At 43.2% G+C, this 22,901-nt stretch overlaps 1 protein-coding gene across 4 annotated transcripts in view; it reads right to left on the bottom strand.

The window, feature by feature from the left end:
- The window catches only part of FBXW7 (F-box and WD repeat domain containing 7), a 597,271-nt gene that overhangs the window by 236,503 nt on the left and 337,867 nt on the right, over positions 1-22,901 (bottom strand). For all 4 annotated transcript variants that reach the window (XM_085898585.1, XM_085898583.1, XM_085898582.1 and 1 more), the window contains one exon: positions 20,864-20,998. In XM_085898585.1, the coding sequence (XP_085754711.1) occupies positions 20,864-20,998 (135 nt within the window). The remainder of the gene's footprint in view (positions 1-20,863; positions 20,999-22,901) is intronic.

A 22,901-nucleotide genomic window follows, 5' to 3' on the forward strand; every position in this document is an offset into this window, starting at 1 on the left:
AAAGACATTTCCGTGCTTTCAAGGGCTTTTAAAAAACATTTAAAACATTTTAGCAAGTTGTCCATAACAAAAACAGTTTTAAAAGAAAAGGACAAAAACATCCTCAGAACAAACATGAAAGGAATAAATTATTATATTTTCAGGCAAGAGGAGATAAATGTGATCTTCCATGTTAACTTTCATTCATCTTTCTGTGAGCTAAAATAAAGATGTTTGACTTTGAAGTGCTACGTCACAAAATAAATAAATAAATAAATGGGGTAAACTTCGCACAGAGATGAGCAACTCCGGAGTGCCAGGAACAAATCAACCCTTTAGACCGTTTCAGACCTTTCACCTTCACAACTATTCAGACCTTCGACCTTCACACATTTACAACGAGACCATTTCGACCTTTCATGTGCAATCAACTACATTCCATTTAATACATTCTTCCATTTATTGGCCAAACAAAATAAACCAGACAAAACAGGTCCTGGCGAGGGTCTGCAATCTCCAATTGCTCTTTGTTACCTCCACCACCGAAGGTGGAGGAGGTTATGTTTGTGTGTGTGTGTGTGTGTGTGTGTGTGTGTGTGTGTGTGTGTGTGTGTGTGTGTGTGTGTGTGTGTGTGTGTGTGCGTGCGTGCGTGCGTGCGTGCGTGCGTGCGTGCGCACAGGATATCTCAATTGTTGTGGACAGATCTGGATGAAATTTGGTGGGCAGGTTGGGTGTGTGACAAGGAAGAATTGATTCAATTTTGGTGAAGATGCGAATCCAGATATGACAATTTTTAAAGTGATTCTTCACCATTGATAGGGCTAAATCTGCTAAACTGATAGAGAGCACAATATCTCAAAAAGTTGTGGGCAGATTCGGACGAAACTTGGCAGATAGTGGGGCAACTTAGCTAAATATAGCATAACAATTGTGCATTTTGTGAGGAAAGCACCAAATCTGGCACACTAGTAGCCTATCATATTATGAACAGATTGGATGTTGGGCCATCTCAAATTTTTGATGGTAGTGGGAAATGGCTGCCACAGTCATCAGCGGCTGAATTTGAGATGGCCCAATATCCAAATCTGTTCATAATATTGTTACGTTTGAGGGGGGGGTATGCATTCAAAGGGTAATTAGGATGTTTAATTAGGTATGCCATGCTGTTCGAGTTTACCAGGATCTCGATGTAATAAGTAGCAATCAGTGGTGATAAGTTGTCTAGTAAATGTTCATTTCTTCAAGGGGGAAATGATAAATGTCACGTAATTAGATAGGGACACGGGATAGGGTAAGTGTGTCTGCGTAAACCCCTTTTGGTATTCTCTGAAGACTGGCCGTGACGTCACAGGACAGTGCAGCGGATGGCTCCGCCCCGTGATCACGATTGGCGGAAGGCGATGGCGGTGGGCCAATAAACGGCTCGATTGGAAGTGATGAGGACAGAAGGATAAAAAGGTTCTGTTCGGGATCGAAAAGGAAGAAGAAGAAGATTACAACCAGAACGATCGTGTTTTTTTGGTGTGGAAGCTGTGGCGGCAGAGAGCGTCCTGGTTGTTGTGCTGAATCGATCGTGTTCTTGATCGTGTCTGGGAGCCTTGCCGAGCCTCGTGCCTCGCTTTGGTTGGCTCTGGGGTTCTGCTGACTCGGAGTGCGGGGTCGGGCGGCGGGCGGACCTGCCTCCCTCTCTTGCTCGCGGCTTGGTGCGGGACTGGTTCCCTGGCGGCTGTGGGCGGACTTGGGCCAGGACCAGGAGGTCGACAGCACCGCGGTTTCTCCTGCCCCCCCCTGGCGAGAGCAAGGCCGGCTCGTCCGGCGCCGATCCAGGGACAGTTGCGTCCACACCACGGTCCAGCCTGACCACCAGAGATAGCTACGTTGTGTGTGTGTGTGTGTGTGTGTGTGTGTGTGTGTGTGTGTGTGTGTGTGTGTGTGTGTGTGTGTGTGTGTGTGTGTGTGTGTGTGTGCGTGCGTGCTTGGCGCCTTAGAGGGATTGAGAACTGTATATTCATTGGAATTGTCTGTGTTTTTCCCCACGCCCGATCCCACACCATCCCGAATCGCCCCGGATCCCTCTTCTTGCCGAGTCTTGTTATTTCTGGTAATTATAAAAAACAAATAAACATCATCAACTCAGTGAAAAGTGACTCGTGCCACCTTCCTCGTCCCGTTTGCGGTAGAGCGATTAGAACCGCCATGTTTGGGTTATAAATAAATAAACCGCCTCCATCGTTTCGGCTCATTCTACGTTGGCGGGACTGTTCAAGTCCCGTGGACGTCACAATATGATAGGCTACGAGTGTGCCGAATTTGGTGCTTTCGTCACAAAATGCACAATTGTTATGCTAAGTTTCCCCACTAAGACAGATTGAATGTGTGACCACGACAAATTGATTCGATTTTGGTGAAGATCCGAATCTGGATGTGGATATGACAATTATTTAATAATTAAAATGATTCTTCACCATTGAGAGATCGGGCCAAAAACGATATAGTACTGTATTGCATGACATTTCAAACATGTATTGGGCCCGATATGGTCTCGTGGATCAAACATTATGTGGCGGAGGTATGCGCTCTACCAAGTGCACTTCTAGTTTAGAAAATGTATTTATAAGGTATTTTCACGTCTTTTTATTACGTCTACACAGGTAAAAACATCGAGTTTTCAAATACTGGGATGGCATCCAGTGCCCTACCTGTGCTATGCCCATGTGTGCCTGAGGACCGTACAGGTTAAGCCCGAGTGCCCAAATGCTGGAGTGCTTGTGATTTATGTTCTGACTGCGCTCGCCCTTTAAATTGCTAGAGAACAGCACAGCACGAGGGCATTTTGGATGGCTGTGGGGGTTATTCGGGCACTGTGGGTTGACTATCACATTGAGTGTGTTCCAAAAACCCAGAGAGCTAAACTGGTAGGTATAACCATGCAGGCACGTTGAGTGATCGGAAACAGACAAAGTATAGTCAGAAAATCATCTATGGCAGCGGGTAGATAAGGCACGAATTAGCGACTGCTAATATACTTGCAGAATGGTATGAAGTGCATTCCGCCTTAGGGGGGAGACCGGTTCAAGCGAACACCGCGATCTACAATAGGAATGGCAACCACTGTAGATTATTTCTGCCATCGAGAGGCAACATGCCCGAGTTCGCTCGATCAGATGATGAGACGTCCTTTTGCCAATTTAGTATGGTATATCAGGTTAAAAGGTTGAGTATGATGCATTGTCTGGACTCGAGTCTGACATCACGATTCTGTTACATCACAAGGGGGTTGTGTTGTATCCTTATTCAAACGTGGAATTTAAAATACCTCACTGCACTGGAAAATGTGGGGACAGGAATACAGACTGCACTGTAAAGGGTGGGACTTCTAATACCCTCTCTCACCTGTGGCTGCAATACACGATACAGATTTACAGAGAGAACTTGCGGTTGTCCCCTTCTCCCCCAAGACCACCGGGAAATATAAAAACACCACTCTGCACTAATTGGAGGGAGCCATGCTGATCCAATGTAGCAGGTCTAGATGTAATCGGAGCACAACTGTAGAATGAGTAGCGCAGTGCAGCGTCACACACACACACACACACACACACACACACACACACACACACACACACACACACACACACACACACACACACACACACACACACACACACACACACACACACGACCCTCGCCAGAGGGGGAGGGTATTGCATTTGGGTCTGTTCATTTGTTTATCTGTCTGTCTGCACATAATGTGCTAACATAGGCCACAAACACCACCTGGTGATGGCCACTATAACACATTATCATTTTTTTTCAACCGAGTACCTCTGTAAAGTACGTACTATAATAATGTGAGTATATCTACAAAGGATGTACTATTAACCCTTTGAACCCTGAGCTCCCTGGACCATCAGTTCCCCCACCTTGGCTTCCCTGGAGAAAAACAAATCCGGCCGGTCAGATACATGAAAGTTTGCATCGCGGCCAGCAAACCGGCTACTCGGGTATATGGAGGTCAGCATAGCGGCTGGTAAAACGGCCAATAGGGTTCAAAGGGTCAAGAATGTGAGTGCATCTATGAAGTACGAAAAATAAAAACGTTTCCATCAGTAAAATACGCGCATCTATAGAATACGTAGACATGCATGTCGATAAAACACGTACGATTTGAACGTGAATTCGATTGGGTCCGCGCTTAAGCGACATCTGCTGGGCCCCATCACATTAAACCCAAAAAGGTCCGTTTGTCTGCTGTATAAATCTACATCATCAATGCATCGTCTGCACACCACACAAACACACCAGAACACAAACACCACACAAAAGCCTGGCCAAGGTCTGCAATCTCTGACTGCTCTTTGTAGTCATTATGATTAGAAGCACCCGCTGCCTATGGGAGTGGCCGGGGGGGGGGGGGGGGGGGTTGTGTCATGATCCTCATTCAAATGTGTAATTCAAAACACCTCACTTCACTGGAAAACGGGGTGACAGGAAAACTGTAAAGGATGGGGACTTGTAATATCCCCTCCCATTGGAGCAGCGCTACATGATACACATTTAAATAGAGAATTTGCATCCTCACCCCACCACAGACACACACACACACACACACACACACACACACACACACACACACACACACACACACACACACACACACACACACACACACACACACACACACACACACACACACACACCAGGGATGATTGTACACACGATGAAAAAGAATTATTTTGTAAACCATAGTGTGGCACAAGGAAGGTACGTAGGGGTCAGGCAGCAGGCAAGTTTCTCTGCAGTTTTGCCGCAGCTCAGTGCAAGGATACAAATCGAAAGGCCACAAGACTGAAAGAAGGGGTCACTGTGGATCCCAGTGGGATGTAACAACGTGCCCGTTAGTGGTTCCGTTTCTGGCAGGCAAAGAGCTAAAGCACAGTGTCAGTCGGTCACTGCACAACAAGTGCTCGTCGGAGACAAAGAACTCATGGCATGCTTGGCGGTTCAATGTCGCTGCAGTGCATCTTTCGGGAAGATTAAAAATAATTTTAAAAAACATTACGCAGTGGCCTTTTCTTCCCAGCTTGAACAAAACATGAGCAATTGCGAAATGTCTGCTATTTTTGATGAATGGTCAATGAAGACAAATCTAACAACGTTGTGAAAATGTTTTGTATTCCACTGATAAAACAGATGATCATGTTTTATAGTGATCAGGACCTTGATTCAGGTAACAAAAGTGCTGAGGATGGTTGATGTTTGGTGTTGGGATTAAAATAAATACGAGTTCCCTTGCAACACCAGGCCATAAGGCCCATCAAAGCCTGTGCAATGGTCACTTGTCCGTGCTCTATCCTTTCAAAATACTACGTGCCAACCAAAAAAGCAGTACATACCATTTTTAAAGCCTTTCGTAGGACTCGCAATCAGAAGAGACGCTGGAACTACTACGCCAAGTCTGGTTAATGTCTCATTTATAACTCTCAGCAATTTCCAAAATATCCCTCACAAAATAAAGCTTGGTGTTGGCTGAGTCGTTTAGGTGGCTGACCTGGGACAAAAAGTCCTGAGTTTGAGCTCCTATCAGATGTTGCTTTAACACCAGGTGGGGTTGACTCAGCCCGTCATCCTTCGGAAGTTGGTGAAATGAGTACCAATGTACTGGGGCAATAACCATTCGGGGTAACCTGCATCTGAGTGGCGTCCTGTCCAGGACTGTACTCCTTGCAAATGAAACTGCCTCGACAGCCCTAATGTGCCTTTATGGCACGAAAGGAATTGTATTATTATGAATAAAGTCGTGTGTGTGCTTGTGCATGTGCGTGTGAAAAGAGCATATGTATTATAAAAATAGGTGCAATACCCCTGGGCATTCGCCTGGTGGAATAATGATACTGAGGAGGAAGTGAACATGGCATGGAATGAGAAAAATGTACCAATGAACCAATGTTATAGCAAATACCTGTTTTGGGGGGAAACCCCAACAAACTTTGGGACATCACAGGTAATGAACGTTGTGGTCAAGTTTCATCAAAATTGTGTGAATAGTTTCAGAGAAAAAGCTGCAATTGTTTATGGACAGACAGACAGACAGACAGACTGATTGACGACGCGCCATCCTCCAGGCAACCCGGTAAGCTCCCGGCAACTACGTTCCAGGTGAGCTCATGATAAATGTCTGTGTGTCAGTCAGTCACTGTGTCTCCTCCATAACTCTCCAAAACCATGAAACCTAACGGCCTGAAACTTTCCATGCTGACAAAGGGAACTCCAAGGGCGTGTATGAATGATAACTGGGTATTTCGCTATATTTAAACACTCCTTTTGAAGATAATTAACAGGGTGCTCATCCTGAAAAAAACAACAGGCTTATCCTTGGTCAGCCTACTCTCCCTCACAGGGCTCTTTAAGCTACCATTTGTTTCGGCCTGCTCAAAAATGCCTTGCCTTGGAGCCACAATGTACTCTCACAGACGAATTAAAGTATAATCAAAATCTGTCCATGTATTTGAATACCGGAGCACGTTGACAAAGTAAGCATCAAAACCTGGAGTAAAATCTGAAAACCTAAAGACATTAACGATTCATATAACTAAGCGTATTTACATATTTACTTGAAGCAAGCAAGGCTATGGTCCTTCCTTCTCCACATATGCACAAGAAAATGTGAAATTGCCAAAGCATTGAACCCTACTTTTTAAGCTGTCCGTAGAGTTATATCGAGTGGAGGAAAGATTAAAGAAGGTTCCAAAAGTGTAACTTTGAGTGCAACAAAAATAACTAACTAGCGAAATCATTGAGAAGGCTCCCGCAGCCGCGGCTCGGTTCTGCGTGGAGAAATCTCGGGAGTTTGGAAGGCAAGTAAATTAAATTAAAAGAATGTTTAAAATCATGGGAGGATTGGAATGAGTAAAGCAACGAGATAAGTGAACTATGAGTTCAAGAGAGGATTGGAATAATATTGTAATATTTTAATTAATTTACCCTTTGAAAAATTTCCACCCAATTATGGAGGCATCACTACACCCACCCCCCTTTTCTCTCTCTCCCCCCATCTCTCCCCCCTTCTGTCTCTCTCCCCCCTACTCTCTCATTCTTTCTCTCCCATCCCCCTCCCCACACCCCCTCCCTCCTGAAATGTACAGCAACATGTGAGGCGTTACTTCCCCCTCTCTCCCACCCCCTTCTTCCTCGCTCCCTACTTGATAGCTCCAAACCTCCTTGCCTCCTCTCCCCTCTCACTCTCCCTCCCTCCCGCTAGCTCTCCCCCTCTCTCACACCTCTCCCCCTCCACCTCCCCCTCCCCTCTCTCCCTCCCCCTTTACATAATATTCCTGCCAGCGGGTATTGCTAGTATAAAATAAAGAGCATGGACTTCCACAACCAACACCAACTACATGACAAAAATGAGTTTCACCAAGAAAGAAAGCAGAAGCTTGATGAAAACTTTTTACCTCTGGCGTTGGCTGAAAGGTTAGGGTGGTGGGGTTGGGATCCTAGGATCCTGAGTTTAAATCCCCCTCGGTTGTTGAATTAATATCAGGTGGGGTTGACTCTGCCCGTCGTCCTTCCGATGTCGGCAAAATGAGTTCCAGCATGCTGGTGTCCTGTGTCGGAGTGGCGACCCATGCAGGACTGTGCCCAATAGCCAAGGAGACTGCTTAAGCAGCACCAACACTCTGCACAGAGTATGGTCCCATTGGATGGATTTACCTCAGCCACCGAAGGTGGAGAGACATGTTTTTACTCGTTTGTTACTTGGCCAAAAAATAAAAGAATCAAAGTATGTTCATCAGTTAGGTTAGTTTGTTTGTTCCTTGGAAAAACAATTTTTTTGAGAATATGTTGATCTGCTCCGTTTGTTACTTGCAATTTTTTTTTTTTTTGACAGGTACTGTATATGTTGATCACTTCCATTCATTTGTCTGTCCGCTCACCTGTAATTGCGTACACATCACAATTTCAAACCGATCTTCACGAAACTTCACCAAATGGTGGAGTTGGTGGTCCAACAGGATCCTATTTATTTTTGAGGTCAAAAGGTCATCGACCAAAGGTCAATAACTTTTCCGACTTTCTAAAATCCTCAATTTTGATCAGATTGACTTCGCATTTGAAGAGGATTTGCATATCAGGTCACTGAATTCAACCACCATCGATGTTTGAGGTTAACATGGGTCAAAAGGTGAAAATAGATCACATCGATAAAATCCTCAATTTTCATCGGATTGACGTGAAATTTGAACAGAATTTGCAGATTAGGTCAATGGATTCATCCACCCATTATCTGAGGTCAAAAGGTCAATATAGGCCAAATTTTAGGTGGATGGGTTGGTTAGGTGACAAGAACAAGCCAATTAGATTTTGGTTTCGATCCAGCCTATCAGTGGGATACAAAACAAACTGTTCAGCCTGGCAGAGCTATGCGCTCTACCGAATGCAGTTCTACTTTGTTCTGTTTTGCCAAGTGTCACTGAGTGGTTTTCATTTGTTGGGTAGTCGATCCAGTCGGAAAAAAAAAAAAAATTTTGATCTCCCCTTATCATCAGTATTTCCGTCGATATGTTTGTCTGTCTGTCTGTCTGTCTGTCTGTCTGTTCGGTCCAGTGCTCCGTGAATACAATGGTGATTTCGATGAAACTTGGTTGGTAGGTTCATACCATGACCTAGTTGTGTGCAAATGAGAACCGTTGCTATGGACACCACCGTTGCCAAGCAACGGGACTTTGAAATTTTTGAAAAATCATAAAAAATTTATTCTTTCGAAAATCAAAAATCGGGCCACGAGCGACTGTGGGCAGTACATTCAGTCATATTGTCAAAAATTTCCAGCCGGATCCTATGAAAACTGTCGGACAAAATAGACTTTGAATGAACCCTGGTCGAAAACAATAAAAAACGAAGTTCGTTATATCTCAGAGACTATGAGTCAGATATACATGAAACTGGTATGGTAGGTTCATGGTATGTCCTAGTTATGTGTGAAAAAGAACCGTTGCTATGGACCCCTCCGTTGCCTAGCAACGGCCCAAAAACCTCTAAATGTGGGGGTATTTTAACGAAAAACAATCTGCAGCATTAACCCTTGAAGCTAAAATCATGAATTTTCTTGTGCTTAATCCTCAGGTCATTCCCCATCGAACGGGCCCATCGTGTCAGGTTATATTGGGTAGTCGACTACCCATGTCCGCCTACCGGCTTGTTTGTCTGTCTGTCTGTCTTTATATCTGTCTGTTTGTGCAGGATATCTCCAAAAGTTCAAGACAGATTTGGACAAAACTTGCTAAACAGGTTGTGTGTGTGTGTGTGTGTGTGTGTGTGTGTGTGTGTGTGTGTGTGTGTGTGTGTGTGTGTGTGTGTGTGAGTGACAAGGACAAAATGATTAGATTTCAGTGAAGATCTGGATCACGAGTTGGTTGCACGAGTTGGTCGCACGATGAACCGCGTCCTGCTCATTGGAAATCAACTCCTTGTGTTAGTTCTGGAATCATCCACTACATTTTGAAAACAAAAATGACGTGAGAAAAAGCCAGGGAGATGACCCACTGGGTGGGGGGGGGGGTGGCTGCCTTTTGTTGTCAGTTATCCAGGTAGCGCAGAACTTTTGGCTCCAGTCATATGCCAAACGCAAGGTCTGGGGACCACTTCGAAAAGGCAGTTAGTCTTGCAAAAGATGCTACATGGGATATTTCGTCCACCATACACACAAGCAAAGGGGACCCCCAGGTTAACATTCCGTGTAATAGACTGCACATACATCGATGGCATGCAAAGCATGAGCACCAGGTTTTACTGCATATAATCTGGTCAGGAATCAAACCCACACAAGAAAGCTCAAAAGTGAATTCACTACATTTGAGCTTCCCCACCAGCCATCTGGATGCATACTGACATGTTTAAAAGTGAAATGTTGCAGGTAATAAAAATCTGTTGAGATATTGTCTCACATTCACAAAATCACTGCTTTCGAGATCAAGGGCCAATTGTAATAAAATATAGTTTATAAACACGTGTATATTGGGCACGCGCTGACAATACATGTTGTGTAGATAAAGAGGTCTCAGCTCACACTTGGCTATGAGCATTTATAAAGCGTATCGTGATTGGGAATCTTAAACGACATGTTAAGAATGAGGTGGGATTGGGAAAAGAAGCGACTGCTAGAAAACATTTCGATACGTGTATTATTTGCCGGATTAATGTCGATTTGCATTTCCTGGAGATTTTTCCTTTTTCAAAACAGATGGTTTGGTCAAGCCCGAGTTGTCTTAAATATTGTTGCAAGAATGACTTTGGGGTTAATAAGGGGTTAATTATACGATAGTTCGATCCTAATGGGTGTCAGCATAAGCGTTTACAACCCCCAATTAGCATGGACCAGAATCATGTCTACAGTTAGGTTCCCTGTCACCTTTTATCCTCATGTCCATCTCTGTCTCCCATTTTCCATCTGTTTCATCTTTAAATCACCCCGCGTTGGATTTTCATACTTAAATCATGTGTTCACTAATGGCTGTTCCACGTGTGTGACCTTTGAGCCTCCTCGAACGGGTTTTTATTCTTTACAACAATGATAGGTCCACATGTGTTACTACGCACAACCAGGACGTCGACAGTGCATGCACAAGACCCGCGGCAGGAAGAGCTTTCCGTCACTTATGTTTAGCGATGGCTGCCGCCATTTTAGCATGGTGAAATGAACACCAACAACGAGGTAAACCTCACTGCTAGTTGTGATGCTTTTTGTAATATTTGAATGTAGTCCGCCAAAATTCCGTTCAATTACCTGGGTAATATTAGCGAAGTTCATCCTGCTGTTAGCTTATCGTGGTGGCTTATGTGTGCATGCGCATTCGCCTCCGCTCAGCATCTTGGGAGAGAATTCTCCAGCGGCCTCACGTCAGGGAGACAGGAGACCGAGTCTGTTACAATATAATAATCAGTTGCATGGGTTTGTGCCTTTAAGATAAGTTTTGGGTGGTGGAGAGAGGGAGGTAGGGATATGAATGCAGCAGTTAGACAAAAAAAATGGGAGGCTTAATTTAGTATTTTCCAAAATAAGGTGGAAGGGATTAGTTGCACAAGCCCCAATTTTGGATCATCTGCACATGATAGTTAATACCTTCGACGATGAAGATAAGTCTAACTCCCCTCCCTCCCCCCACACCCCGTCTCCCAATCTTGATGGCTCTCCTGCCCCATATCTGCATTCTGAGTCACCTTTCCCACACTATGCATCGCTCTTCCTGCCCCCTCTCCCAGCGTGCCACTCCTTTCATGCCTGAGTTTCCCATCCTTCCTCCCCTACTTCTCAAGAAGCCAGTTTGCTACTCTGCCAGAATTCTGAGAGCACTACCCTTAGCTAACAGCCTTTCATGTTATACCTTATCAAATGTTGTACCTTCTGAAAGTACATAAACTACATCCACAAGCTCCCTCGTTCACCGAAAAAGAGACTGCTTCAGTGAAGTTTTTAAACATGACCTCCCTTTAGTAAATCCATGCTGACTGTATTTTTAACAAGTGTAAATTTATGTAAATGTTTGCCCATCTGATCTCCAATCAACATCTGAAACATCTTCCCCACAAAGGAAATTATAGAAACAGGGCTGTTGTTCTCCAATTAATCTCTGGATGCCTTCATAAATAAACACATCACATGAGCAACTCGAGAGTCCACAGAACTACTCTACTTCGTGTCCAAGTATATCTTCTTCTTCCTTCGGCTGCTCCCGTTAGGGGTCGCCACAGCGAATCATCCGCATGATCCGCATAGTGATTTGGCACATGTTTTACGCCGGATGCCCTTCCTGACACAACCCTGGTCGCCTCTTACGACACAGGGATATGGTACACCTATTTTAACCGGGGTATACACCGGCCCAGTACACTGGTACTCATTTCGCCGACCTCGGAAGGATGACAGGCTGAGTCAACCCCCTGGTGTATTAATTCAGTGGTCCAACGGGGCTTGAACTCAGGACCTTCAGGATCCCAAGCCGCTGCCCTTACCACTGCGCCAACACCAGGATACTTCGTGTCCAAGTATATAATTCAATTGAAATAAAAGAATGATTTTAAAGGTCAGATAAAACAAAAATTCCAGAAGTTTACCACCGTTCATGCAAGGTCTTGTACACGCCACCTTATTTAACATATCCAAGTACGACAAAACTGGAGGTTTTTGGAAGCGGTAAGAAGGCGATTTGTGTTCTACAGTGTTTAAGCATATAATTCAATTGAAATAAATAAAGGTTTTAAAGTTGTAGAAAAAATGAATTCCAGAAGTTGACCGCCTTTGATGCAGTTGTGTCCGTTACACCACCTTGTTTAACACGTTACATTAGTTATTCATGCCTGTTGTACGTGTCGTTTTTGATGTCTGTAAAAACGGCAAGTTTCTTGTTTGGAATGATTTTCAATTTTGTTCGACTCCTAGACAGAGAGACAGAGCAAGAACATTATCTCACTCCTCTCTGCAGGGCCAAAGTAGTGCAAAACTGCAGGTTAGTTTTCCGATTCGTCTTCAAAATGAAATGTTCAATTGAAATCAAGTTGATCCTCGATCATAAACTGATGTTTGCGGAAGGACAGACACAGACAGACAGACAGACAGACAGACAGAACCAATTGCTTAACCCAGCTTTTTGCTTCTCGTGCGTGGATTAATGAACCATTGAAGATATTGGTTAACATCACTCTCATCTGCCCTGCCACCTCCCTCAATACTCTCAGATGCATGTTATGGGGCCCTGGAGCTTTATCTTTAGTTGACTCTGAAAGCCTTTTGTCACCTCCTACATCGATTCGATCAGCTCACCAGTATATTCCCCAGACAGTTATTGTGAAAATATTGAAGGATATAAACTATTTGTAAAAAGCCTGCTATCATACTTTCATCACCAACCAATCCTGTGTGTTTATTACTTAATGGGACTACACTTACTACTTACAAAGCCTTGTGATTATGTTTCATATTCTTGGCATATCCTTGTCATATTCTTTTTCCGTTTCTCCGACACCGATCCAAGTCCGACTCTAATCTTGTTGTTATATACCTTAAAAGTAATGCCTTCTGCTTAACCTTAACAATGCTCCTAACCACCCTGGTGTCTGTCTCTCTCTGACTGGAATATACTTAATCTGTACACTGCACGTTCGCTCCTTGAAGAATGGCCATTTCCCTCCTGTTAGCTTGTTGCAATTTACAGCACTCAACTCCTTGCTCATTCCCTCAAAGTTTGCATTCCTGAAATCCAAAAGCTTTCCTCTCCGACATCCAGATTCTCCAACATGTTCGGGTCACACCTTAAGTGTTCTACTGCTGAACTCTCCGTTGTAGGCTTACATAAAACATTACTTCCATTTTGTTCCCAATGTAAATGACACTAAATGATGAGAGGAGCAAATTCCAATTCTGATGGGGCAATATAATACACGGTTGGTTTTGCGTATTAATCAAAACAAAGCGAGATTGTGCAAGTTGTACTTTGAAGGGGAAGATTCTTTTTCTTAAAATTATTGGAGCACGTAATGGAAAAAAAAATGCCACAAAATAAAACAGGAAAGGTAAAGGAAATAGGACAGTTCATATGGAAGGAGGCAAATGACACGTCAGAAGAGTCAAATCGACTCCGTCTCCCACAGAGGAATTGGCCGTCAGATTTCAACAAGTGCAAGAAAATTTGCATTACAGACGCGCACAGCTTCTCAGGCGGTCAAACCAAAGAGGTCTGCTCAACACATTGATCTAGTTTGACAGCAAGGAGGAATATAAAACTACAGAGAAAAGGAAAACCAACGCGAAGAGGAAGTCGTCTCGCAGCGAACATCGCACCTAGTTGTTCAGCATGTCAACTATTCATTCACTATTATTTTATTATTATTATTCACAACTATTCATTCATTCACCTAGTTGTCACACAAACGTGTCAAATCTTCTCACGTCGTGAATCGATGCAAAATATATGAACGGTTTCATTCTGCGCAACAGTCAACAAGAACAGAAAGGTCTTGCAAACGAAATAAAAAGTGCTACATGACAAAGATATTCCACTAAAAGCCTTGGAACTCTTCGTTAATACTCAATGTCTCAAATGGTGGATCAAGGAACAATAATCTAACGATGCTGTACAGGACAACCGTGCATCCTGCACGACGTCAACTGTGAGCTGCACCAATGATGGAAGAACAAAAAAAAAAAAAATATCACACTGGACTATGGAGCCATTGTGCCAGACTTATTTAGCATGCAGAGTTGGCCGCAGGGAAGCCCATGCGAAGTACTCCCTGAAGAATATCGACCCGAGTTCTGTCAATAGGCACACTGCAATAACACTAAGTTAATGCGAGCAAAGAAAGTTGCATTTTTCTCTCTCCCCCTTCTTTTGTCTTCCTTTTCTGCTTTGGCAAGCAAAACAAAAGGAAACCACAGCAGGTTGCAGGTGGATTAAAGGGTGCAATTAGCTCGAAACGACGACGGCCTCCCGAGAGCGCTGTGTACGAGGCGACACCGTTCAGCCAAGCGAAAGAGGTATTACGGAAAAGTGACACGGCAACATATCGTGAGCGTGTGACAAACCTGTGAATAAATTAGAAAGTTAGAAGATATATTAAAAGTAGTCAAAGCACAAGTCGGGAGGATTGCAAAGAAATAATTGTGCAATATTATTGGGGATGAGAAAAAAGAAGGGAAAACAAAAACCTAATTGTGACGATCACTCAAAAGCCCTTCGGCATATGGTTTTCCTTTCAACATGAATAAGTTCACTTGTCTCCACAAAAATCCAGGCATCAATGCACCTGTCAATGTCAGGGCAGTATGTATGCACAACATTCCATCATCTAATTCCAACAACACGACGTTAATTAGGTAAAGTGTACAAGGCGTAAGCATGAAGTCATGCATCGCCTTGACAACTCAAGGAACCTGTCAGGTAGAAAAACAAGGTGCAACGACTATTTATACCTGGTAAAAACCACGTTCAATAAACGAATATGGAACTCCCCCTTGATGAAGTATTACAGTGGAGAAGTGCAGAAGCTGTTAAATCCGATGCGTCAGCACAATCCTGCAAACGAATAAATAAATTGCCAGAGAGACAGTAGACACACCAACAGCAAGGTTGAGGGACAAAATAGACAGACTTGGACAAACACGGGATGTGCGGAAGAATGAGGGACGGGGAGGACGCATGTGGTGGATGACATGAATACAGAAGCAAACTCTCGGAAGGGAAAACTGGAAAATTGTAAAGTGGTGGGCTTGGAGAGAGTTAATGGGGGTAGAAAAGATCAAGGATTGGGGATGGTTTGAGATGGTGGTGAATAGCTGTCTTGAAGACCTGGAGGGAAGAATGACATTGAAGAGAGCGTGGAAGGTGGCTCCACGGGTGGGAAAAAGGAAGAACGAATGAGTCGAGATGAGCAGTGATCCTGGATCTTGGGAGTTTGCCAGAAGGGAGTTGATGGTGGATCGTGTGCACACTGAATAAATGAGGGACAAAGCATGGAAAGATCAGAGGCTGCAAGACCAGAAAGGAGGAGCTACAAGACAGAGAGACCACCAATCTGTCTGCGATGATAAAGTGATAGGCCCATCGACTCAGCTTTATCATGGGAAAACCAATGATCTTGAAGGCCTTGGTTTCCATGGCACCAAGCTGAGCAAAACGTGGGGCGTGGGGCACGTTTCATCAAGCTGTGGATGAAAGCCTAAAAGGTAGATAGGAGGTGAGGTGTGCCAAGGAAGGACTATGCACGATGGAAGATGCCCAGTTGGCAACTAACTTTGAAGGTCAGCTTAGAAATGTGGTTTTCTCAAGAAAGATTGTGGCTGATAGTGAGACCTAGGAGTTGAAGTGACTGCACTACTTCAAGAGGAATTTTAAGAAAGTAGATAGGAGGCTTTTCAGAGAGATAGTGAGATTGTGAGATTTGTCAGGATTAAAAGACATCTCAGAACTCTCAGGAGGGAAAACTTGAAATTTGGAAGGAGGGATTTGGGGGATTTGGGTGGGGTGGGGGAACGAGGGGAGAAAGAAAATCATGGTGTTGGAGAGGGGATGATCCGAGATGGTGATGAACAGCAGCTGTCTTGAAGACCTGAAGGGAAAAATGAGATTGTAGAGGATGCAGAAGTTGGTTCCACAGGTGGGAAAAAAAAGAGGAGTGAAAGTGGAGGTGAGCAGTGATCCTGGATTTAGGAAATTTCAGCAGAAGGGGGTTGATGGTGAAGCATGTGAGCCATTCAGAAGGTTTGGTAGAGATAGGAGTAAAGAGGCATCTTTGGAACATTATGGAAGAGCGAAAATGAGGGTTAAATATTCTGCCTTATTTGCATAAGTATTAAATATATAGCTCTGTACAAAGATAAGCACGTCAGAAAGAAATGAAAAAAAAAGAAAAAAAAGAGGATGTTAAATCCAGTGTGTGTGTGTGCAGCACTCTTGTGAAGAAAGACAGTGTAAAAGGAGCTTTTGAATATGCATGAACACGGGATTGACGGCACGCTCATCTCTGAAGCATGAGATTTTCCATGATGCTGAACCCACTGTGGGCGCCGGAGATGAATGGCAGTTTTAACTTTCCACTTTTCAAGAAAGGGTAACAAAGAGCAAGTCAAAGCAAAGCACAATTGCAGAGAAGCAATATTGCTCGCCTCTCTTGAGCAAGCCTCTCTGTTTTACATGCGAAAAAAATCGACCCACTTTGATGGTGAAAAAACAATGAATTGATCAATCATCGCATGCAAATTTGACGCAACTGCAATAAGCTTTGGTCCAATTTCGATATGCTTTCGTGCATAACGCAGACGACTTACAAGAGTACAATTTGCATAACATCGTCTCGTGTAATTTACGTGACCCTCAGCTTGTCACTTAAGGGGTTGAAGTAACCGCAGATAGTACATTACACCAGAGTCGATATAACATTTGAGACGTCACGTCGTGATACATAGGGAACTCAGGAATTAAGGATGTCGACGACAAATTATTTTATTTCGCTTCAAATGCAACAGTGCCATGTTGAACAGTCATGCCTGGAGCAAGCCGACGCTGAAAGCAGAGGAAAATCGGAGGAAGAAGCAGATTCACATCGGTAATGTTTCACAAATGAAGATTGATTCACTTATTTATTTCAAGTATTTACAAACTCTTCAGTCTCACACAGGTAATCAGCAGGTGCTGAACTGCTCTCAGCAATCATTGGCAGAGGATTATAACATAATCCACCTCATTTCAATCGGTCTGAAGTTTCTGCTCTGGGCCCTTGTATGGGTCAAGGGCAGTTCTGAAATACTAATGCACTTTCTTTGAGCATTAACAACCTATCATGCTCTGCCACACTGCATGGCACTGCATCGCATCACCTAACTCCTGAATGCCGAACCCATTTAAAAGAAGTGAGGATTCTGTGTCGTTGTATCCACTAGGAGGCTCTAAATAGAGATGAAAGCAAGAGATGATTGTGAACAAAGAGGAAATTGGAACGGTACTCAGTAGAGCGCATACCTCCGCCAGGCTGAACAGTTTACATTTTGTATCCCACTGATGGGCTGGATCTGGATTCGGACGTGAACCAAAATCGAATCGTCTTGTTCTTGTCACACAACCAACTCATCCACAAAGTTTTGTCATAATCCACCCGTAACCTTTCGAGATATCTTGCTATATATCGTTTATGGCACCATCTTTCAATGATGAAGCATCACAAAAAAAAAAATCTTGAATCCAGATTTGGATCTTAACCAAAGCCAAATCAATTTGTCCTCGTCACACACCCAACCTCTTCACCAATGTTGGACTGAATCCATCCACAACTTTTTCATGCTGTATATAATTTTTGATGCTATATATCGTTTTATATATAAATCATGCTGGATATAGTTTTTGATCCCCATTTCTTAATGGTGAAAAAAAAAAGAGAAAAATTACTTTCAAATTCTACTATCCTGATTAGGATCCGATCTTCACCAAAATCAAATCAATTCGTCCTTGTCACACACCTAACCTGACCACCAAATTTCATCTGAATTCGTCCACAACTTTTTCCAATATCCTGCTCATAAACAGACAGACAGACAGACAGACAGAAGGGGTGAAAACATAACCTCAGTCCACCATCGGAGGCGGATTTGAACCACAGCAAAAAGATGTAAAAACAAAAATGAAGCTGTTCGGACTGCAAAGCGAACCAAGAATGAAGAACTCATCTTGCTGGTTAAGTCGAGTGTCGATCCGCGTCGGCAAACAGGTTTACCGGTTGATGAAACCAACAGGACGTTGATGGAGGTATGCTAGCCACTGTAGAAACCAAGGAGATGCTGATGTTTCAGGCATTTACCCTTCTTCGGAGAAAATAGAAAGATTATACAGCCCCCACTGCAATGCTAATCCATTTGGAGCACAGAACTCAAAACAAATTTGCTTTTGATAAAAAAAAAAAACAACACAAAATTGCTCATTGCTTTTATCTGCACTAGCCAGAAAAATGGATGGGGGAAAAAAATAAAAAGATATGTTAAAAAAGTGGAAATGTCAGGAAAATGATGAAAGCTTAATACAAGGTCCAAGGTCACAAAAAGGATACTTAAAAAACAGTGTATTGATCCCACAGTGGTTGCCTTGAGCAGCCCTCCATAAAATGAAGGCAAAATAACTTCAGCTCGACGAAGTGAAGCGTTGCGGCAAAAAAATTAATTGGCACTGAAAGGTACGGTATTTCTCTTGGATCAATGGCAAAGGGGGCTGTCCTCATCAAATGAGGGCAAGTCATTAGGCGTGCCAAGACGGGCCGACAACCTGCCTTGGAACCTCATCGCATTTGACAAATGGAAAACGATGTATATTTTCAAGCAGAGAACAAGTACACATCACAAATCCTCGTTGTATTCCAAACAATTTTTTTCCTAACAACCACCGTGCACTCACACGTTATCAGTCAACAGTCTACATCATGGTCTGTCGGCAAACAAAGGGGGACAAAAGTGAGGTGGGAGGGGAACAAATCAAAAATTCTTCCTCCTTTGCTTGCTCCGAATACATAAAAGCCAAAAACTCTACCGCAGAAGCACATCTTTCCCAAGCTACTCCATCATCTTTTGGGCCTTCAATGTGAGCAAATTATCCTGGGTGCACGTCAAAAAGAAACCATCCTTGATTTACGTTTTTGCTCCCGAAATCAATGGCAGAGGAGAAAATGTCATTCGGCAGGCAATGCCAGCACGGTAATGCTGTCAATATTTTGCAGTGATATCATTTTATTTGTCACTCTTCAGCAAGATACACAAAGGGATGATATCATTTGATGGATTACTGGTCTTCTCCACACCAAGAAAAGATCAGACTTGATGAAAAGTTACACCGCAGTGCTGTATCGTTTCGATCACGGATTGAAAGCTTCAAAGTTATGGAATTGTCTCAATTGTCTCCCAAGGACCAGCAAATGACTGTTACTCGCTGTGTTATCTAACTTAAGGACAAGTGATTTTCCAGAAATTTCCCAGAAATCCACTTCATTCTTTAGATGTTGACATCTTCGGAGTTGCAAAGTAAACCATAAAGCAGTTCTGGCTTTAAGGCATGAGTGGCAAAATCAGGAGTGAAGAACACTTGCCAGCAAGCTATTGAACTGGCTGGAAGCGCCACACCGAACAGCACTTGATCAAGGGCGGCCCCTCGTTAGGCGGTGAGGGGTTGGCCGACAAAAAAAAGCACCATGTCAGCATGGCCATGGGGACGTGAGTGGGTTATATAATGCGCCAAGAGGCGGAATACGGGAAGCAAAGCATACTGATAAAATTTAAGCGAGACAGAAAGTTAGCTGCCAGATCAGATCCATTTTCAAGAAGCTGCAGCAGCAACAACAACAACAACAACAGAGTGCATCATACAAAAGCTCCAGTACATGCCAATGTTGTTGTGGAAAATAAGCCCCATTAAAAAAAAAAAAATTCTTCAACACCCTTGCTTATTATTTTCAACCAATATGATCTGTGATATTAACCTTTGCATTGAACAAGGCACATTCCAAATGAGAAATGTGTTGCACAGCTAATGAGAAGGCCACTACATGATTCATGGCAAAAACCCCATTAGATTTTCCTTGCCTGGATTTGAACATGCATCAGAATTTTCTCAAAACGAGGAGAAGAAATCAACCTGCAGCTCACTTGACACTGATGGCAAAAAGCCCCTCAGAGCCCGGCGATGCTCACCAGCATTTCGTTACGGCCTATTTGACGTTCGAGCTCACACGGACAACACTGTGCCTTTGCAATCAAATTGCTGCTTAAGCCAACGATGCAAGAACTTAAGTTCAGCATTCTCCCTGTGGAATTTAGAACCTCATTCAATTCCTGTATGAAACAAACCGACAAATTTTTTCAATCGTGTAACAATCGAAATTGCGCCTCATCATCAGAAGCTACACACGTGGGTAAATAAGTTTTCAAGGAATGACATTGTGACCTGTGAGAAAGAGGCAGAAGCATCTTCAATTGTCTTCAAAATTGAAGATGTCAGGAATAAACACTGGTTATCTTATTCATAAACTCAACCGAATATGTCAATGCCAGATCAAATGGATAACTGGCAACTTTACAAAGTGTAAACAAGCAACAACATGAAAATGCTCACCTGGGTAGCCACAAATAGTTTTATCTGCATCATTCTCATTAAACCAAGCTGCAAATAATGTAAAGCGACAGATAAACGATTAAGCCACAATACTAACTCGATCTGTAAACAACTTCCTGGGCCACTTGCAAGAACAAGATTCCAAATGACCCACGGCCACGAGCAACCACATTCTGCCGGAGTACATGGGCCGAGGCGATATGGAGAACTGAACATGTAACCAAAGCCAAGCAAGTCTGCTCACCTCTTTAGGCAACAGAGAGATGAAGTCTCGTTGAAACTGCGGTTCAATCACCTGCATTACATGCTTCACCTGCGTTGGCTCACAGCGATCAATGAGCTCGTCGAGCGCAAGCAGGCGTTCAGGCCCACTCCACCTCTGGAAGGAGGAGAACAGTGAACATGAAGACCACCATTTCAACCCATTTTAAACTCAGTCCGAAGATCGGAGCACACACCAGATATCATGTTGGAAATGCAAACGTATGAACCCCCTCCCAACAACTGTGTTTTCAAAATGTCATTTTCAAATCAAATCAAAGTAAAGATCAATCAAGAAAAATGGTGAGCAGTCAATGAGGATCAATACACAATGAAATAAAACGAATGCAAAAAGTGAGAAATGATGACGTTAGTGTGCAGGTTCGTGGAGTGAAAGAAACCATTTTACGGCAAAGTTGTTCATGAATAACCTTTCACAATATTTCTTTCAGCTACTTCTGCTTACTCATTGTAAAAAAAAACAGCAAAACTTGTGCTTTATTTTTTGTTTTTTTCCAACATACCAAACATATGGACACAATCTTAAAAAGGAAATAAAAAATAATAGTCTAGCCCAAATAACAATGTTGAAGCGACGACCAAAAATGGCTTAAAACCACCACAAACCAAGAACCGATAACAAACGAGTGACCTCACTGGGGAAGAGACCCACGTGGCCTCTCAAGGAATAGTGAATGTGGAGAGCAAAAGAGATGAAATGTGGCAAATCAGAGGAGCCACATGATGAAAGGAACAGGGAGTGTAACTCAAGTCCCATTATGGCATGATTCATAACAGGAGCACAGAGCGACTAGTGGACAGGCAACGAAGGAAGTGGAGGATGATAAATGTTAAACAGGAAAAGAAAAAAGAAAAAGAAAAAAAAAGCAGTTGACAGGAATAGGGTCAGGAATAAATAAAAAGGAAGACAAAGACAAAAGTATGGAAAAAATGATGATTGGATTGGAGCAAGAATAAAAGGGGAAGACTGAAAAATACAAAAAGGGAAATTAAAAACATGGTCAGAATAAACAATAATGTGCTTTCACAAAGGCACAACCAGATTGAACAGCAATGAGGACTCCATGCTTTTAATCAATCTGAGGACTTGAGGTATAGTAGTCCAGGAGCCCAGGAGGTTTATTCAAGTGAAAATCACCGGAACGTTTGACCTCATGGGCTGATGGGGTCATCCACCGACATCACAAAAATGCATTGCTGCCGGGTCTGACCCATGGCTTTCCCCCCGAAATCACTCAATTAGTGACGCCATTACCGATAAACCTATTTTGCTCAATATCTGGAAAAATATGCTTGATAATATTACGAATAAGGTGTCTACACCGATGTTTTCATGGTCAATCATTACACTGACACCCGCATTATTGCTAGAAAATGTGTAGTTTACCGTGTAAATGTTTAGTTCACCCACTCAGTTAGCAACGCCATTGCAGAAAAACCCATTTTCATTAATATCTGAAAAACACTGCATAATAATATCACAAATAAGGTGTCTATACCAATGTTTTTTATGGTGAAATATTACAATGCCAACTCTTGTGCTTGAAAATGTTGAGTTCACCCTGAAAGTTGCCGACTGGAGTCGTACCATCTCTGTTTTCTGTTACAATGTGGCAAATAATGCATTGGTCTCTGTCCCTTTTTGTTTGTTACAGATCATGGCAAATGACACCCCTGTTTGTATAACTTGCAAAGAAAGAGGAGAAAAGAAACGTGCCCTGAAGTGTTTCAATTCCAGCAACTGGGAAACAGCCAAAAATGCTGCGAGACGGCGAAAGGCAATTCAAAGTGACAAGTTTTCGAACACCTCGGAAGAGATCAGAACAGCTGATGGCCCAGAAGGCAAATATTACCACTCAGTTTGCCTCAGTCGATTCTGTGCTGTTAAGAGAGGAGCACCTCCAAGCACCGAACCATCTGAACCACCTCAGAAGACCATTCGTTCAAGTTCCGATCATCCCTCTACCAGCACGAGAGGCGTTCTTGGACAGGAATGTCTT

This window comes from Eptatretus burgeri, chromosome 10, assembly GCF_056783735.1.
Source record: "Eptatretus burgeri isolate ZD-2024b chromosome 10, Ebu_testis_v1, whole genome shotgun sequence".
Lineage (NCBI taxonomy): Eukaryota > Metazoa > Chordata > Myxini > Myxiniformes > Myxinidae > Eptatretus > Eptatretus burgeri.